At 39.5% G+C, this 20,632-nt stretch overlaps 1 protein-coding gene across 1 annotated transcript in view; it reads right to left on the reverse strand.

The window, feature by feature from the left end:
- Positions 1-20,632, reverse strand: part of LOC121150356 (contactin-associated protein-like 5) — a 298,680-nt gene that overhangs the window by 99,734 nt on the left and 178,314 nt on the right. Inside the window, exon 13 of the mRNA XM_040971200.1 lies at positions 16,691-16,891. Within this exon, the coding sequence (XP_040827134.1) occupies positions 16,691-16,891 (201 nt within the window). The remainder of the gene's footprint in view (positions 1-16,690; positions 16,892-20,632) is intronic.

Consider the following 20,632-nt stretch of genomic DNA (forward strand, 5'->3'; position numbering starts at 1 on the left):
TGAAAAGCTGGTATTTATTTGAATGATTGAACATATATATTGAGTGTGTATACATGAACATATATACCTTAAAAAAATTATTGTCTTAGAATGCTGCTATGATACTAACGTTCTCAATGTTGACTTCCCAAAATGTGGAAACCTATACCAAGGTTCATTTCCCCACACCAACCCCCTGAAAAATAGAAGCTCTGTTTCTATTAGCCAGTTGTGGCATTTTTCAGATAGCAAGATGCAGACCTCCATTCTTCAAGAAGTCACACTGCTTAACTGCAAGGAAAGACGTAAATGACTGCAACATAACATACTGTGTTAGCACTCAACTCTGGGCCTAGGAAAACCTATTTCTTCGTTTCTCATCGAAATGAACCTTTAACAAAGGCCACTGTCCTGGTTCTCAGTCAACGCGAACAAGTCACTTCAAGAGTCCTCTAACCGACAGTAAAAGCTAATGCACTGCTTGGGCGTTCTTAGAGACGAGAATCAAGTTTGAGAAATGAGTATCGTACTCATCAGAAGCAACAAGCGCACAGGTTTCTAGGACAGTGTGATCAACAGCACAACTGATTTCCAGCTATATGAAAACAGTTCAGTAGTGATGCTCTTATGTTATACTAGCTGCACCTTGACTTCTGAAATGTGGACAATGATCATACCATACGAAATGTTACAAAATAGTCAACATTTTAACAAGCCTTGTCATTATTCTAGGTATTGCTATAAAGGGTAAACTGGGACTAGTCCAATAAATATACACTATTGATTGAGATATTCAGTGCAATTCGGGAGATACTAAAACGGTAAAATGAAATGGGCTCCAACTACATTTACGTAATGCTATACAGTGAACACATTCACCATTTACCTTACATGTAATGGATACCCTACCATTTATTTGTTGTTTTTTATGTACACAGCAATAAAGAAGAAGATGCTGAGACTTGCATGTGCCTCAAAACCTTAAGCTAGTACCTGCAATGTTGACTAATCATATGTGTGCTGATCTATGTCCTGGCTATTCCAATTTTGATCCAGCTCTGGTTAAATGCCTGAAAAAAAAAAAAGTGGAAAGTGGCCAAGTATTTGAATCCCCACACTCACATGGGTAACCTTAATGAGTTTCTTGGCTTCTTCTGATTTTGGCTTGGCTCAGGCAGGGCGGTTAGAGCCGCCTGGGGAGTGAATCAATGGATGAAGATCTCTTGCTCATTTGCTTGCATGCCTGCTCTTGCTCTTGTTCTCACTCTGTTTCTCCTTCTCCCTACAATGCCTACAAAAGAAGTCACAGTGAAGATACCAGGACTGTATCAGGCTCTTATCTGAACTAATCACTGTTTGCTTTGAGTTACACATCTGTGTAAATATTTAATAAATATATTCGAAGGCTAGATAGAGTTCTCAAACAAGAGGCATGCATGTGTGGTGATTCTGAAGGGCCCTGAAATCTTCTAACACTCTGTAAAATGGATACAGACATCCTGAGGGGGTTAACGATGCTGTAGCGGACAGGATGAAGATGGCATGGTGTGGCTTCTCCAAAAGGGCCCGGAAAGAACTAATCACGGTCTGCTGTCTACAGATTTTGATCTCATGATGGCATTAATTACGCCCTGGGAATTTTAAAAAGTTCTCATCTTGTGCATGAGCTAACCAATCGAGGATGGCAAAAAGACACTTAGGATTTGATACTAGAAAATATTAAAGAGTTAATTTGCATATTATAGTGTAAGTTATCACTGAACCTCATTTCGGATCATGAAAATTCACTAATATTTCTTTTCTGCTATAAGAGTTCACAATGTGCTCATTCAGAAGAGATGAAGGGACTTGGAATTATGTTAGAGGGTTTAATTTAATATTTCAATACTTCAATTATAAATGTTGGTTCTTTAATAGAAAAAAATGTGTATATAATACACATCTGTATTCAGAGGTATATCCCTTTAGAAGGAACAATTGTACCGGCATCTGCTCATTTATTTTATCCACTATGAGGATATAAACATACCATTAACGAATAAGGAGACTGATTCGATAATCAAATCTTCCGACAAAGAAAGGTTTTGGACTTCATAAAAGGATTCATTAAAAGGACTAATGCCAATCATTCTCAAATGCTTCCAAAACTCCTGGATGAGATAATACTTTCTCAAATGTCCGATGAGGTAGGCCTGCTGCCAAAGACTAAGAAAGGGGTAGGCTTAATGTCCAAGATGGTAACAGATGAAGAACAAAATCTTCAACAGAATACTGACAGAATGAATTTTGGAACCCATATAAACATGCACTGTGCTCGAGATTCTTTCCTTGTCTGTGAGGATGGCTCAACATACATAAATCAGTAAAATGTGATACACCACATTAACAGAATAAAGAATAATAAGACATAATCATCTCAACGGATACAAAAAAAAGCATTTTGTAAAATTTACCGAAGTTTTACGCTAAACACTCTCAGAGTACTTGACACAAAAAGAAAGTCCAGGTACACAAGAAAAACTTTACATGAGTAGCCCATCAGATATGAAAAGTGTAAAGCTTTTTCTCTGCCTGAGGAAGGATACAAGCCATGCTCACTAGCCCCACTTCTGTTAAGTTTATTACTACAGTCTGAGAAGGAGATACTAGGAAAAATAAAGAAGCAAAAAGCATCCATCTTACAAAAGGCAAAGTAAATGGCACTCGCAGATCACATCATTTTACAAATAGAAAATTCTTAAAGTCTCCAACACACAATGATGTCAGACTTACTGAATTCAGGAAAGTTACAGGATACAAAGTCGGCATGAAAATAATGATAATATTTCTATGTAATAACAAAAAACTATCAAAAAAGAAAGAAAACAATCCCAATTGTAAGAGCATCAAATAAATAAAATGTTTAGGAATGAATGTGATCAAGGCGGTGAGTGATATTTATACTGAAAAATATCAAATACCAATTACAGACATTTTAAATGACAAAAACAAATAGTTTGATATCCTGTACTTATGGAATTATTCCATGTTATGGATGAATTCATTATGCTGAAATGTCCACACTACTTCAAGTTGTTTATATCCAATGCAGTCACTATCGAAATATTCTGACATTTTCAGAAACAACAAAGGAATCTTAAAAGACTGTAAACGCCTTAAATTGACAAATCAATCTTTGCTATGGAAAACAAATCTGCATTTGTCATAATTAATGTTTAGAAATATAAAGCTACTGTGATTAAAGTAATATGATAATAAGCGCAGACACCCAACAATTTGATAAGGCATCCTTCAATTTACAATGGAGATATACACATCCCAATAGGCTCATCATGGTTGATGGTAACCATGAACAGAAAACTCACTGAATATCCAAACCCACTTCAACATCAGCAGTAGAATCATCACAAAGTGAGTTGTCTATCCTCATGATCTTGAACTGCCCTGCACTACCAGAGAGACTCCTATTTCACAGTCACTAGCAGAGCAAAATATCAAAATTCGAAGTACAGCTTCTCTTGAATGTGTATTGCTTGCATGCTACAGTGATATCAGCATACTGTAAGCAATGGACTACTTATATTTGGAGACAAGGGATTTACAAAAAATAAGAAAGACTATCAATGTAAGTCCATAATCCAGTTTTATCAGGTGTTTTTATACCACCATTTTTAAAGAACTACTAGGGTGCTCATGTGTCACTAAGCAGAGAAGTGTCAGAAAGGAAGAACACCGCAGAGATTTTGATCACAGGCTGCTATCCTTCAGAATTTTGGAAAAATCAATTTTGTTACCTGGTCACCCTATTGTGGAGCATGGAAGCTCTAGAAAACTAAACCAACACTCTACAAATCCTTCCCCGGTTTTGACAATTTTGAATTTTATGATCCCCACTCATGGAAGGATAGCTCCATTTTTCCTTAACTATGAAAAGGAATGACCTCAGTGAAAACATAGAGATGCAATTTCAGTTTGCCTGCTTGTTTTCAAATGCTTCAGACTTCGCTGCTTTCGGGTTTTGTCTTCTCCTTTGTCTGGCAGGCTGCTGCCAATGCCTTGCGGCTTTACCAATTATGGATGATCAAAGTGGAGATCTGTCAGGCAGTTCTGAGTGCTATAAACTCTTCCCATCACATGGCCTGAACAGAGGTGGATAGAGGCAGGGGTAAATGGGGAATACACTCTGTTACTCATCTAGCCCTCTCCATCCAGCAGCAGGTGTGTTGACAATGAGAAAACAAGTGATAGAAACACTGCACTTCGGAGTTCTTGGGCTGGTAAAAAAAATACTGTGTATCATAGGTCACGTATCCATCAAAAACCCAGAATCCAAGGTGCTCCCAAGTCAGAAATTTTTGAACACCAACATGGGTCACAATTGGAATACTTCATACTATGAAGTGATGTTTCATGCACAAAATGATTTAAAATTTAAAATCATTTTGGACTCTGAATAGGTTTCATTGCGGTTGGGACGGTGAGATTGGCAGCAATCCAGAACTGATGAACTATCAAAACTGTTTGAGCAGGACCCTTGGAGAGCGCCTCATGTTGGGGATGGGGGATGGGTGGGAAGTTGGGTGGGGCTTTTCCCTTTGTTACTCCCCTAACCCCAGATACAGGGCAAAATGATTATAATAGTGTGGAAACAATATTACCCACTTTCATCCTGTAGCCCTTGACCCTTTGTACCCTAATCAACTAAGATTATTAAAATAAATTAACAAAAAAAATAAATCTTTAAAATATAAAAAACTAAAAATAAATAAAATGTTCAATTGATTTCACCAGAATTTTTGTGAACAACTTTGTCCCATCCAGCAAGACAAAATTTGTGACAAACTAAGAAGATTATTCTGTAAAGCTTTTTTTATTATTTATATATATATTATATATATAATATATATGTATATTATTATTTATATATGTATATATATTTATATATATATACATATATATATCACTTAGCAATAAAAATAACTCTTTTTTATAAAAAAAGATAATTATGTGGACTTGAATATATTCTCCACACCATTGGGTATGCACATATTTGGTACAACCCACTGCATGTTTGGTGAAGCTCATGAATTTAAATTTGCATTTTTAGTGATTAACAAGACCTTCCATGTATCTTGGACTGTATATCTGGAGCAACTGGTGTCGATAAAGAAAAAGAAATCCTGAAACACTGACTGTCAAAATCAGAAAATCTTTCAGTATCAATCTATGGGTGTCACGTTATTAAAGAGGATACCACAGCTATTAGAACCAAAGTGACAGATAAACCTCTCAGGGTAACAATAGTTAGAAATCATAAGAGCTGTACTCTGAGTGTGGGTCATGGACACAGGAGATATAAATGACAGAGTAACAGGAAGCAAGTGGACCCACATTTTTGTCCTCCTCCCAGATTGCCTGTCTCAACAGCCAATTTATGAAAAAATGTCATTAAGCTTAGCTGCTCTGGGAAAAACCTTTCAAGCCCTCCCTTACTCCCCACGTCCATTGCAGACATCTTGCCTAGGTACCTGTAACACCCTATGTAGATGTTACTGATAGAATTGTTCTTAGCCTGCAACTGCTCTTGTTTTCTTGTTTCTTTGCTCTCCTAGTAGATGAAAACGCCCATTACAAGGACAAGGCTTCTGTGCTTGGTCTTTGTAATGTAACAACTATGTCTCAAGCTTCTTATAGGCCTGGGATAGGTGAGTGAAATGGCCCTGGCCAATCAGTCTTTCAATCAGTCTTTCTTTGGGAATACATGACTCCTGCCCTGGTTCACTCCCAAGGCTCTGTCCTTGGCCACCATCTTGCCCGCCAGGGACCTTGACTATAAGTTGCCATCTTATTGACTTAGTGACCTCTTTGCCTCTGAGCTCCACAATCTGTCTCCATATTCATCCACACAGCCTCCATATTCATGGTGCTTACACTGGCACAGAAAGGTCCAATTTAGAAGGGAAACAAAGCATGCTACTACAAGGATTTCAATGTTACAGGAGTGGGAATGATGTTCTTCAGTCTCAAAAAGTTATCAGGAAAGGAACCTGAGAACAAGTGGAGCATCAAGCTTAGGGATAAATCCAAGGATATGTTTGGCAGAAAGAAAGGGAGAGAGAGAAAGAGGGAGAGAGAAAAGGAGGGAAGATGGGAAGAAGGAAGGAAGGGATGAGGTGAGAAGAAGGAGGGAAGGAGGAAAGCACAGAGGGAGGGGAAGAAAGGGAAAGAGGAAGAGAAAGAGAAAGACAAAGAGAAGAAAGAAAGAAAGAAAGAAAGAAAGAAAGAAAGAAAGAGAGAGAGAGAGAAAGAAAGAGAGAAAGAAAGAAAGAAAGAAAGAAAGAAAGAAAGAGAAAGAAAGAGAGAAAGAAAGAGAGAGAGAAAGAAAGAGAGAGAGAGAAAGAGAAAGAAAGAAAGAAAGAGAGAGAAAGAAAGAAAGAAAGAGAAAGAGAGAGAGAAAGAGAGAGAAAGAGAAAGAAAGAAAGAAAGAGAAAGAGAGAGAAAGAGAGAGAGAAAGAAAGAGAAAGGAAGGAAGAAAGAAAGAAAGGAAAGAAAAGAAAGAAAGAGAGAAAGAAAGAAAAAGAAAGAAAGAAAAGAAGGAAAGAAGGGAAAGGGGAAGAGAAGGGAAGGGAAGGGAAGGGAATGGAAGGGAAGGAAAGAAAGGAAAGAAAAGGAAAAAGACAAAGGAAGGACAAGACAGTGAGGGAACAAAGCAAAATATATGCAAAATCGGGGCACTGTGAGAGATTGTGGTATTGTCTGACAGCTGTAATTTATTAAGTTCAAGGCTTTCCTTTTGTTTTCCTCAAAGTGCTGGAAAAAAGGAGGCATTCAACTTCAATGAAGATGATGTGCCCTGATACAGAGGGTAAGCTTCCTCAACAGGGAGATGGTACTGGACCAAAGCGGTAACTGAGCAAACCTGTGTTTTACGAAGGACTCTTTCTTCAGTAGCAGTATGGATGTTGATTTGAGAAGGAGAGAGGCGGAGCAAGATTGTAAGCATAAGTGGGTTGTTGGTGTCACAGTGGTAGACATATGCTAACTGCTGTGGTCTGAGCGTACATGTCCTCCGCCACCATTGTCGTGTGCTGACATTCTAGCCCCAAGGTGTTAGTGTGGGGAGGCAGAGACTGTGAGAGCAGTTCTCTCAGGAACTTCAGGTCCTTCAGGTCTCTTCAGGTCCTTCCAAAAGAAGCTGAGAGAGGGCCCTTGTTCTTTCCCCATGTTCAGACACTGTGACAAGGTATCATCCGTGGCCCAGAAACTAGATCCTCACCAGACACAAGGTCTGTTTCGTTCTGAACTCCCTGACTTCCAGCATGATGATTAATCACTGTTACTAGTGAAATTTTATTTTAACCACCCAAATTAATTGACAGTGCTCTACAATTTCCCATCTAATACCGTCTTTCATGTGAAAAAGCCCAATACGGGGGTAGAATGGAAATGTCAAAGATCAGAGCCTCGGGATCACTAAGCTTGTGTATAAACCATGGTGGCTGTTAGTTTATTGAAAATGCTTCAGCTTCCTAAGCTTTATTTTTCATCCATAAAATAGGGTTAGGAATGATATGTGCCAATACAATTGTGAGGACTAAGTGTGGTAAAGGCTGAGAAAAGCATCTGGCATGCACACATTAAGATAGATATAATTAGTGTTGGTGTTGTCACTGCTAACACTTAAAGAGAAAACAATTTCGATTGCTTAAAAAACAAGAGTTACAGAGACAAGGAAAGGGAGAGACAGAAAGAGAGACAATCTGTAACTCCTGGTTCACTGTCACAGCTGGAATTAAGCCATGCTAAAGCCACAAGACCAGAACGCCATCTGGATCTCCCACATGATACCTGGATCAGAAGCGCAGCATCCAAGACTGGAAACAAGCTTAACATGGGATGCCAGCATTGCAGCCAGATGCTTAACCTGGTATTCCATAATGCCAGGCATATTCCTCTCTACTTCTTACTAACACTGGTACTTCAAACAGTTGCATGCACCATGTGTAAGCCTCATGGGAAGTAGGAAATTGAATTAAATATGTATTTATATGAATTTATATAAACTATATATTTATTAAATAAACTAATTTATTTATATAAATTATATAAACTATATAAATTCATATAATACATATTTATATAAATATGTATTAAATTATATTATGTGTTAGATTATGTATTAAAAATGTATAAATTATGTATTAAATATGTATTAAATTTATATGAATTATATATTATACATATGCATATTTATAAATATAGAGATACATATTGCAATAATCTAGCATCTTCAATGTGCAAACATTTATTTTAGACAGAGATCTCTTAGACAATTGTTGCCCCTAAATTGAAAATACACCAGTCCAATACCTCCCACTATGGTGCTGTATGAAATTGCTGGTGACCACCCTTGTCAATGATCGACTGCTACTTTCATTACAGGCGTGCACAGTAGTGTGATAGAGACCCAACACCCATGGTCACAGAGATTCAAAGTCCAAAGAACAAAAGCAGGATCCCTGAGTGCATGGGAGGAATAGTCCTTCCCCTCAGCACTGATTGAGTTTGAAATAGGGACCAAGCACTGTACTCAAATACCAGACAGGTCTATAAATATAAAAAGACAAACCTCCCTGTTGGAGCTCACAAAAATGATATAAGCTGGATCTGTCCAAAGGAAAATAAAAAATGCAGCAACACGGTGAATTCTAGACCAGAAATTTGAATATCAAAGAACCACAGAAGGACCCTGAGTTGCTGAGAAAGGCTTTGATAAATAGGTCACATCATAACAAAATATTCATGCATTAAGAGGAATTAAAAATCATTTATAAGAAGCCACCTACTATGAAGTCTTCCATCCAAATTTGTTTAAAACCATGTTTTCTGATTATGTCCTTCAGGAGCAGGAATCCGGTGTCTGTCACCACTCTATCCCCAGGAATTAGCACACACCCAGCTCACAGTTAGTGCTTGAGCGGTGGCTGCTGTTCTGGGCATGCTGGGATACGGAGCACACATCATGCTGGTATAAAAACAATGACCTGACAGTTCCCAGGAGCGGAGGCGAGGATAGGGGGGCAAGGGATGATGAGCTCTTTAGGAAGATGGAGATACTAAATAAAGTTTCCCACCGTAAGTGTGGATATTACTGTGATTTCTGCCGGTTATGGCCAAAACACATTGCATAGAATTCAATGCTTTCGTCGCCTTTTAGTTTTCACATGCTGTACAGCTACCTTTTTTTTTTTTAACCTATGAATGTTTCTTAACATGACTTAAGTGTGTATAAGATCATTGAACTTGTCGGCATGAGGCACACATCACCACCCTGTAATAATCAACTCTCAGATGTCAGTTCTTATTTAAACTTAAAGATTTCCATCAGTTTAACTGTAGAGCTTCATAAGCCCATCCGATTCTGCATTTTACAACCTTACTCTGTAACTTCCCATTAAGATATAACATTTCTTTGCTGTGTGTCCCCAACATTCAAGAATTTTCTGATCACACCAAAAGGCCCTTTCCTTTGAATTAACCCCATAATCATAAACTGTTTTTCTCATGCCTTCAAAACTCCAGATGACTCTGAACATCCCCATTTCCCCTTCTTCTGAAAGCCCTAGTAAATTCTTAAATTCTCCTTTTTAAAAGATTTATTATTTGAAACTCAGAGTGACAAAGGGAAGGAAACACACACACACTGATGGAGAGGAGAGAGATCTGCCATCCATGGGTTCACTTCCCATTATGACTCTATACTGTGCTCCCAGACACAGTAGTAGGGACTTGTGTAGGAAGCAGAGCTGTCAGGACTTGGCAAGGTTCTCTGATAGGATATTTCAGTGTCAAAATTGGTAACTAAAATTGCCGTGCCACAATGCCTGCACCTTAATTCCTCAGCTTTTAAACACTTCTCATTCACTGATGTTCACCAGATTTTTTTTTTCTTTTTTTTTTTTTTTTTTTTAAATTTTAACTTTGGCTCTCTTCCCCTAGCCAATTGAGAGCTATGATAGTGGGTCGATGGGCTGTTACACTTTGCATTTATACCTATTAATCTTACAAATATTCTGTTTCATGCAAGATAAACTTTATCCTTTGAAAACATGATATTTATCAGTACAATCTGGCACAAAGGATCTCTGGGTCTTATACAGAAACAGGAAAGGAATGCTTCAAGCTGTCATTTCCCAGCAACCTCCTCTCCAATGGCTTTATGTTGATCAAACAATGACTGAGTCATGAAAAGTCAATAAATATTAGTTGCATAACATGCTGCAAAATTGACTACAAGATCATTTTTTTGTATTGTGAAACTGGCAAAAAAAAAAAAAAAGTGCAGTACTTATCTATTCTAGTGGGTCCAGATGTCAACAACTGGCAGGATTTGACATAAGCAAGCCACAAATACCCTCTTGTTCCTGGTAATTAATGGGACAAAAACAATAATTGTCAATGACAGTAATGAGGAGACCTTGTCAAGGTCCATGTTTAAATGCCGACGATGGTGACTGGCATCGTGGGTTGAGTTGCCACTCATGATGCTGGATCCTATAGAAGAGCGTTGTTTTCACTCCCACCTGCTGCTCATTCAATTTAGTTCCCTAGGAATGAGACTCAGAAACCAGGGGAAAGTGGCCCCATGAGAATGACACAGTAGCATGTTTTGGCTCTATCAGTTGTTGGTTGCCCTCTAGAAGAAAGTTCTTAATTTGGAGCAAACTCTCAGCGCACACATATATGTGTGTGCGCACACACACACACACACACACACACACACACACACACACACACACTGCCACTATCCAGCTGCAATAGCAAGAATTTAAAAAAATAAACTTAGATGGATAAAAATGTTCACAATGATCATCATGGTTATTTACCTTAACGCCCTTTTCTGTAGCTGGAAAGAATCTATAACTAACTACAATCCTAACCGACACTTCTAAGTAGAGCATGGCCAAACCGAAATCTGTTCTAGGTGCATTCTCTCTCTGTTCTTCCAAACCCCCACCACATTTCGCCAAACAAAAATATAACTGAGAATAAAGCACTTCAGAACTGTAATAATTACCCAAAGCCACAGAAGGAACAGCAGACTCCTTATGCAAAGGACACTGCTGATTGCCATGATGGCAGAAGGGTATCTGATGCCCCTCCAGGCAAAATTCAGTGGTGTCTTAGTCGGAACCTTACGGTTTGGCAGTGAGTATAAAGACCTTGGAAAGACTTATGAGGCATCATTAAAAACACTGTCATCACAGCACAGTCAACATGCTGTCCAAACTGTGATAACCTGGCAAGACCCTCTTCACAGTTCTGAGATGTACTGGATAGGGAAACAGGAGGGCTAATTCCAGGGCAAAACCAAAACAATAGCATCTGTGGACAAATCCTCAAGTGCACCAGCTTATGATTTTAGTTGATGCAAAATAAAACTTGCTTTGCAATTTAATGAAACACTTCGGATCACAGAGGCTTTCAAAACCTCCTATACAGACATGGTGAGCTGGGAGAAACAGAAAGAAGAGAGGAACATTATAAGTAATTGTCTCATCCACTTTCCCCCATTCCTTGACCCTTCCCATCCTAAACCATGGTTCCCAAGGTCATGAATCCTTCTCAACTGTGTAAACATTATAAAAAATAAAGTATGATGAATATTATGAAAAGGAATAAAATCCCAGGTAAGAAATTCAGATGGGCTTGAAAATCTCTTTAACTGGTTTGCACCTCAATTGTTAAAATGTTATTGAAGTAGTCACAGGATGTTGTTAAGAACTTGCATGCAATTTTAACATGTTGGCTACTCGATACTATGTTAATTAATTCCATAACGTTATATATTGTTGCTGATGTGGCTTTTAATTGATCCGGGATTTTACTCTTTTGGCCAGACCTTCAGACCAGAGAAGGTCTCCCCAAGAAGCCATTGAACTTATCTGGACAATAAGATGCTTGGTATATGCTTGCAATGAAGGAATCTCAACTGAACTTGAACTGTGGTTACATAACAAGGTGGAGGAATCCACCATGGGGAGAGGGTTAGGGAAGGGATGGGGGAATCCCAGTACCTATAGAACTGTGTCTCATTATACAATGTAATTAATAAAGAAAAGAAAAAATAGTTTTAAAAATGATATTGCTATAAGGTATTAGTTTAAAATGATAATAGAACTGAGTTATTTAAATAAAACCAAGCAATATTTTAAAAGTATATTTATTTATTTTTATTTGAAGGACAAAAGGAAGAGAGATTTTCCACCAATTAGTTTACTTTCCAAATGATTATAGCAGACGGGTTTGGATGAGGCCTCAGTTAGAAGCCCAAGACTCCCAACTCAGTTTTTTGCCTCCGTGGCACTGGTCCAAGTATGTAGACCATTTTCCTTCCACTGCCTTCCCAGTTGCATTAGCAAGCAGCTGCATCTGAGGGGGAACAGCCACGATATGAAACTGGAACTCTGATAGGGCATCCTGGATTTGCCCATGACAATTTAACCTCCTATACCATAACACTGGCCTTGCTCTTTCAAACTGAAAATTATTGTATGTCACGTGCACAAGCAGATGAAACTAAATGCAGCCCACATTGTGAGGTTCTCCTGGGAAGCGATTCCCTTTAACAATCCGAACCTCATTTAACAGATGAGGTCACTATGGTTAAGAAAGATCAAGACACTGATGTTAAGGTCATTCAGCAGATAAGCAACAAGAACTAGTTGATTTTTATGTCCAGGTTTTACCGAGACAAAAGTTTGATGATATTTTCTAATAGGTATATATCAAGTTAGTGTAGTCCTGGAAAAAGATACAAGTTTTCTTGGAAAGCTATGCTTAGCCCATCACCATTAAAAAGTAGTATACTTCTAAATGTTTTTTGATAGTGATTATGTTCTAATAATTTAACCATTATGTTCTAATTAAATCACAGCTGAAATCAAGAAAGGTGGAGAAGGATGAAAATGCTACTGTTTGCACTGCAGAAAGATCTTAGTGTCCATATGGGTGTGTGTGACCCAGCTACGGAAGTAACCATCATCTGTTTTCTCCTGGGGTGAACAAAGTTGAGCCAAGACTCAAACCGAGGCACTCAGACGTGAAATGTGAGACACCCAAGAAACCTTTTATCCATTGTGAAAAACGCTAGCCTTCTCTTTTGTGTTGAAAAATGTTCCCTTTCCTAAGTCTCCTTGAATACCCCCCTTGTTTACTCTGCAAGTAAATTCACATCAAAATTCTCACTGTTCACTACTATTCTCAAACTAATGCCATTCTCCATTGAAAAAACTGAGTTTTATTTCTTATGTTGAAATACCTTTTAGATGCATATCCATGCACTATCTAAATGCTTCTTGTATTTTTCACACCTTGAAAATCCCGGAGTTATCACATAAAGCACCAGAGGGAATCAATGAAGGAAATAGGATGAAAGATTAGCCGGAATTTGCAAGTCCTGGTAAATAAAATATTTATAAGGCCTCACTCCACAACACTTAGGGTCCTGGGTAATTTCATTCATTCTAGTAATGACTCAACAGATGCTCAGTTCTCTCCTTGGAGCTTGATCCCTGCTGAATGCCTGCTGTGCCAAACAGCTGTTCCCAACCTTTCAATTAACTGCTTAAGGTCTCTGAGAGCTTAAGTGCTTAAGCACTGGGCCCCTTTCCCCATACCTGAGTGAAAAGTTGAAAGAGAAAGACCTGGCTCACAGTGCAAGCTCTGATGAGGACATGCTTTAAGGGACAAATAGGAGGCCTCGCCATCACGTATGAAGGAAACAGGACATAAGCGGCTCCTACCTGAGAGAGCTTCAAGCCCAGGAAATTCATTGAGCACCACCATCAGTCACTTACAATTAACCTTTACAATATTTAGTCTTTACTCTTCCATTCCAGGAAGAGAGGAACGTTCACAGTTTATCATTTGATGAATGAGTTCCATCAAAGCTGTCTGTGACTTAGCCTTCTTATTTCTCATTCTTTGAGCTTTCTCTCGATGCAATGACATCAACTGGCAAAGGTAAGTTTATCAAGGTTGCTGGTGCCTTTAGCTATATATACTAGGGGAAAAAGGGGGGAAATACAGCAGCAGAAACGATGATCCCCTTTCTTCTTTTTATCACCACACGGGCCATTGCTACCATTAGATTATCATTAAGTGTTGCAGGAAGAAAAATAAGGAAGAGAGAATGGACATGGAAATGACTGCAGCTTTAAAATAAAGCCATTGGGAGTACTTTCCATGCACTATTAATGTTAATGCATTGGAGTTGTTCCACCTTCTAAATTAGACTCATAGCTCTTAACCTTTAAGTAAACTGTGTATTCAGACATGGTGGAGGAGGAGAAATGAAATTAGCATTTCCCTACTAAAACAGAATACTCCCTCCAAAGACCCAAGGGTCTGGAGGGAGAACTTGTGTAAGACATTGTACTTACCTTGAACAAAACCGCATCATAGATCAGGTGGGACCCAGAAGGGCTCCACACAGAAACACTGCTACTCTGTGATGAATGCATTTCTGTATTCCAACCATGACATGCACGGTTTCCCTTAGACATCAGTAATCTGGGGTGTCAAGGACAGTATCCAGTGCACACACATGTACAATAAAGCATGCAGACAGCACGAAATCAGGTACCCTCCACTCTGCAGGAGGAAGGAATGCGGTTCTGGTGCTCCTCCACCAGATTGGAGTGTCCTTGGCAGGACCCACACAGATACCTTCAGATCCACTGCAGCCAGGAACTGCCAAGGTCATCTTGCCTCCTTATTTCCTTTAACTCCTCAGTCTTCTCTAGCTTACAATAGGTTCAAAACATATTATCATATCAAAAGGCCCCTCCCAAACTCATTTGGAATGTATCCTTCATCTTTTATCAGACAACACCCCACATTTCCATAAAACACATGCAAGGTTCCTCCATGATTCCTGGTCCCCAGTTTTTATATCCACAACGAACTGACATCTGAAAATACTGAAGGGAAGTTCTAGAAATAAATGACTCCTAGCATATACATTCTGCCCAGTTGTTGCTTCTATGCATCCAAGTGAAGACAGCACTACAAGAGGTGAAAGGACAGATGGAGTGAGTAGAACTAGATAGAAACACTAATAGATACAACTATTAGTAGATAGATAGAACTATTAAACACTGCAAGGGAGGAGCAGGTGAACAGGACAGGTGAGGCTGACTCCTATTTTGACAGGGATTATGGTCTTCAGGAAATACCTGCAGAAGCAGTTCCTCCTGATTGAGAGTCAGTGATGTCATAGGCTTGCAAGGGAGACTTTCATTTCAAGGAACTAAGAAACTTTTACAAATAGTTTGGTGGTTTAAGGGATAAGTAACGGTTATCCGGAAAATTCACTTCTGTGGAACAGCTCTTCCCTGATGACTCCAGTTCAGCCAGGCATCGCCATGCAGGCAATTCCCACTATTTCTCCTTGGTGCACAATTTATTTTCTATTATTCTCCTCAGAGTTTTCTAAAATTTTGATATCCAAGTACTGGGTTGTGATCTTTTCTACACTAGGATCGGTGACTCCATGTTCTGGATACTCCTTTATTTTTTAAAGCCATGAAGTAATTGAACTATGTGAATGAATGACAGAGTAGGCAGGTACATGCACACATATTACATATATATATGCATATATATATATATATATACACACATATAGATATGTGCATATCCCTTTCTGATATTTGCCATAACCCTTTTAGGTTTTGGTAAGCAATCTTAGAGTTTTTGTTTTGTTTAATTTGTTCTCATATATGTTAATAACTGAATAAACTGTTCACTCAAAATTGCCATTAAGAGAAAAATAGTTTAGTGTCTTTGTTCCTGAAAGCAAACATTATCTTTACTGTTTTCATTTACTGATGCCTGAGAGAGAGAGAGAGAGAGAGAAATTGGTCTTTAACTCATGGGTTCATTTACCGAATATCCTCAGCAGCCAGGGCCAGGATGTGCCAAAGCCAGGAGCCTGTAACCACATCTGCATTTCCCACGTGCTTGACGATTACCCAAGAAACAATATCTGCCTCTCATGATGCATTAGCAGGAATCTAGAGCAGCAGCTGGGCCTTGAACCAGCACTCTGATACAATGTGTCCACATTGCAAGCAGCATCTCTACCTGCTGTGCTATAGCTCCCTCCTCTGTGTCATCCTTCCAAAGAGACATATCGCCGAGGCCTCCATATTTCAGGTAACATGAGTACTGTGAAACCGCAGGATGGATCCTGCCTGCCCATTACTTTGCCCTCATGTAAACTTTGCCCCAGTTAGAATTCACCATTCTTGGACTGGCATGCTGAGGCCCCTGGTGTCTTGCCGTGTTCTCTTTTCATTCCCTGAAGGAGTATCATCCCCAGGGCCACACTTCTCCTGCTCCCTCAAGAACCTCCCCACCCTCACACAGGGCAGGATGCTTATTATTATCACTCTCAGGATGCGGAAGAAACCTTGAGAGACTTCAGAAGTAGCTAGGCTACATGCTAGGCATCTGAGCCAGCACTAAGCATACTCAGGTCTCCTGGTTCATGTGTTTGCATTGCAGAGTGAGAAGCTGAAACAACATGCCCTTCCTGCCAAACACCTGGATTTGCTGCCAGAGTGGAGGGCCACTACAAGCACCTGGCCTTGCTATTCCAGGGTGCAGAGCCACTACAGAACATCATGGGCAGACCAGGCCTTACCTGCATTGTTGGTCTGGTGAGATCTCCGGCAGCGGTAAGCCATCTCCTGCTCACAGTGCTCTGAGCCATCAATCAGAGCCTCCAGCTGCTCCATGCTTCCACCGTAGTCCAAGGTCGTGATATAGGACTTCTCATGGCTGGAGTCCTGCACACGTGTCAGCTCTGCATTGTTGTGCTGCACTGTAGTCCAGATCTTGTCCTCTGCACAGACAACACAAGAGCAAGCAAGAGAAGTTAGAAGGAAGGTGGGAACAGGAACAACACATCAGCAGTGTGATAGATCAGTGCTAGCCACCTCTTAAGTGCTCCACGTATACAAAGAGGAAGGGCACACAAATCCTGTACCACCTGCAGTTATTAGTACGGTAATTAATAATAATCCTGAGAATTATTCCGTGACTTGATTCTAAACATCAATACCCATTATCTCATTTATAATTAAATAATTATCCAATCATATTAAAATTAAGTTATCGTATCATCCCTTAATTCAGGCACTCCCAGATATCCACAAGGGTGAGGGCTTAGTTCCAAGAGCACTACGCATACCCCAATCTGCAGAAGTTCACATTCCTTACATGCAACAATATAGTATTTGCATGCGAACTATGCATTCTCCTATATACTTTAACTCACTTTTATATTGCTTATGAAGTCTGCTTTAATGGAATTTGCTAGGTAAAACAATGCTGTAGCCTACTGTTTGCTAGAATAATTAAAAACAGGACTAATGTGTTCAGCACAGCCACAGGTTTTTATTTGTTTGCTTTTTTTTTTCTTAAATATTTTCAGTTCTGGATTGGTTGAGTCTTTGGGTATAGAGGTATAGAAAGGAAGGGAGCCAACATAGCCACATCAATGATGAGGGAAATTGGCATGAGGAGGATGAGGCAGCTCATGCAAGGTGATGATCAGTGAGGGGACCAAGAAAAGACTCTAACTAGGGGCAGCCAGAGCCTTCATATGATTGGCATGTTTTTTCACAGCAGACTCATAAACACAGATGATTCTCTGTCAGAACCACAGGTATTGGATTAAATACCTGCAAAAGGTGTATTATAGCCACGATTGAAATTGTGCAATGCACATCATATTTGCAATGTACTTAACAGAAGCTGTTAAAATTATTTTTCTCCAAATGATATTTTTGGTCAGCAAAATAAATGTGTCAATATTTACAGTAAGAGAACTGCGCTAACATGAAGCCCTTTAAATCTGGCAGAAGGATATGAATTACCTTTAGAAGGCAAGAAGAAAGGAGAGGGATATGAGTTCAATTTCGTAACCTTTTTCACCCAACAATAAGCTTGGATAAGGCATTTCATTTTTCCAAAGCTTGGTTAAAAATCCAACAGCAGTAACAACAGAAGCAGGTTAGCAACTCAAGTAATACTGTGACAAGGCTACTAATGGTGGAAGAGCCACACAGCATTATCTGGGATGTATCAGTCACTCTCTAACAATAACCTGGGTTAAAGCATTTATGACAATTGGACGTGCAATTTAATTCTGTACATCCTCACAAATAAAGCAGAACGAGAAAAAGGAAGACTGGAACAGCCTTTGTCATCTGAGTATCTGGCCCACATAATTGCATCGTTACACTTCATAGGCTCTCAGACATGAAAAGAACCTAATGTAGACATCATGTGGTTTCCTTCCTCTTCCGCACTGTTAGATATAGGGACATGATTACCTAGAAAACCCAGGCTTAGTGTTTCCCTGTGGTGACAACTGTGGCAGGTTCTACACAGCAGGCCGGATACTGAATGTTCCAGAATAGCCTGCGTAGGCTAGTTTCCTGATGACATGTGCAGCCTGCTCTTCTAGTCTCTTCTTTTCTCTTGCTGTTGTTACTGTACACATATGCTTTTGTCTGAAATCTTGGAACTTCTTCATTGAAATCTGGATCATGACATAGCCTTTACGTAGAGGACACATATTTTGGAAATGCCAGAACTAAGAGGCTTGCTAGAATACAGACGGGAAGATGAGTTAACTTTGCATCCTGGAAGCCTAAGATGATGAGTGCCAGGAGAGGCTGTGGAAAATTGAGGATAAAGAATTCTGTAATTGTCAGGTGAAACAGTACCTACCTCTACCATCCCTGCTCCCATCAGAACTCCAGGGAGCTTCTACCTCCTTGTTTGTTAACCTATTGACCATCATGCTTGTCCAACATGTATTCTGAACTCATGTTAGTATCAGACAATTTGCTATGTGTCCCTATGAAGCATGACATTCATAGTGAGAGTATCATGAATGAAAAGACTGATGTTAACATTCCTCCTCTCAATTATGTTATATAAATTGTATATAGTTTCTTTGATGACATGGAGTAAAATATAGATTCCAAACCAGATATGCTTATTCTCAAAGCTAGGCTGTCACTTTCAGTGGCACCATTGCCGCTGTTGCCTTTCAAATATTACAGATGAGGAACCCTGGCTTTAGAGAAGCAATGATTGAACCAAGGTCACTGAATCGTAAGTGTTGGATAGGCACACAAACTTTATTTCTACTAGACCCAAGCTGTATACGCTAACCCCACTTCTCACAGGGCAAATGACCATCATGACCATTTAGCTCTCTTTGTCCAATTTTACGTGGTTGCTTTTAGATCTATGTTTTGGTCTGCTTGTGTGTGATCTCCAATTCTCCTACATCTACCCAAGTAGATGTTCAAAATTTGCATTGCTGGTTTAAAAATCCTTAGTGGAGAGCTTCACACTGGCCTTCTCCAGCTAAAACTACCTCCTTCATCCTACGCCATTCCTCAGGAGATCAGCCTCCAACACTGGCTTGAAATGAAAGTCTGTCCCTTGGGAGAATCATTGGTCAAGATTTTGGTGCTTTGCTTTGCAAAAGAGAGATAGTGCAACTTCTTCCCTGCGCCCCTGGGAAAACTGCACAGTGGTGTAAATGTAGAATACGATCCCCATTGTCTTATACCAGTAGCTGCTCATTGAACGGTGCTGATGACAAAATTCAGCTTGAAGGGAACCTTCTCAGTCCCCTCGTGCACTTGTGTCAACCCCACCCTTTTATACTGTCCCCATACCATGTGCCAGCTCCTCTTCCTACACCATGGGTTCAATAATCTGAGTCCTCCTGTGATTCTTGTTTCTTGAGGACAAAAACTAATTCATTCTGTTGGTAACCTCAGTGCCTAGCTCAGCCCAGTACTTGGAAGTTTATCTCAAATGCTTATTTTCTGAATTACTGCTGGATGAGTTAATGAAGAATGTGTAAGGAACTGAAACTGAAAAAAATGAGAGAAGTAATAAAGAGAGATGAATAAGAATTTTAGGAAGTCATTGAATAAATTAATAAAAGAAGCTGTTTGAATGGAAATCTCATTTCCATCACCTGAGCTCGCTGTTCTCACCCATGTGATATGGGCTGAAGCCAACTGTTAAGTGAATGTATAAAAGGAATTTCTCTAAAGGTCTGTTAAAATTCTTGGCAATTCAAAGGTGACAATACTTTAATTTCAAGATAATGCTACAACTTTTTGACTCATCAGTTATATTTAATACTCCAGTTTAGCAGAAGATTATCTTGTCTGCTGCTTACCTGGGGAAACTTCTTAAAGCTCAAGCCTTCAGGACAAGCAGCTCTGAGCCCAGGGCTTTTTCCTAAGAAACAAACCTTCTGGAAACCCTTTGTGGTTGTCACTCTTTGGTCAACAGCATAATGCATTAGACAGGGAGACAGGCACTTAGACAAAGCTGTCTTCCCCTGAACTATCCAATTGCCATTCTTCCTCAGCCCAATGGAAAAGGCATTATTTACAGAAAGCAAGCTTTCAGTGTGAAGTGTAAGCAACAACACCAGTACTATTGCAACAGATTCAAGTGCTTATAAACACAGAGTATATGTGACCCAGGCATGCATCTCCACCAGGAAGGAGGTCCAACTGCTGAGCCCCTCTCCCTGCTG

Source organism: Ochotona curzoniae, unplaced genomic scaffold (genome assembly GCF_017591425.1).
Source record: "Ochotona curzoniae isolate NIBS_2020 unplaced genomic scaffold, NIBS_Ocur_1.0 scaffold_4953, whole genome shotgun sequence".
Lineage (NCBI taxonomy): Eukaryota > Metazoa > Chordata > Mammalia > Lagomorpha > Ochotonidae > Ochotona > Ochotona curzoniae.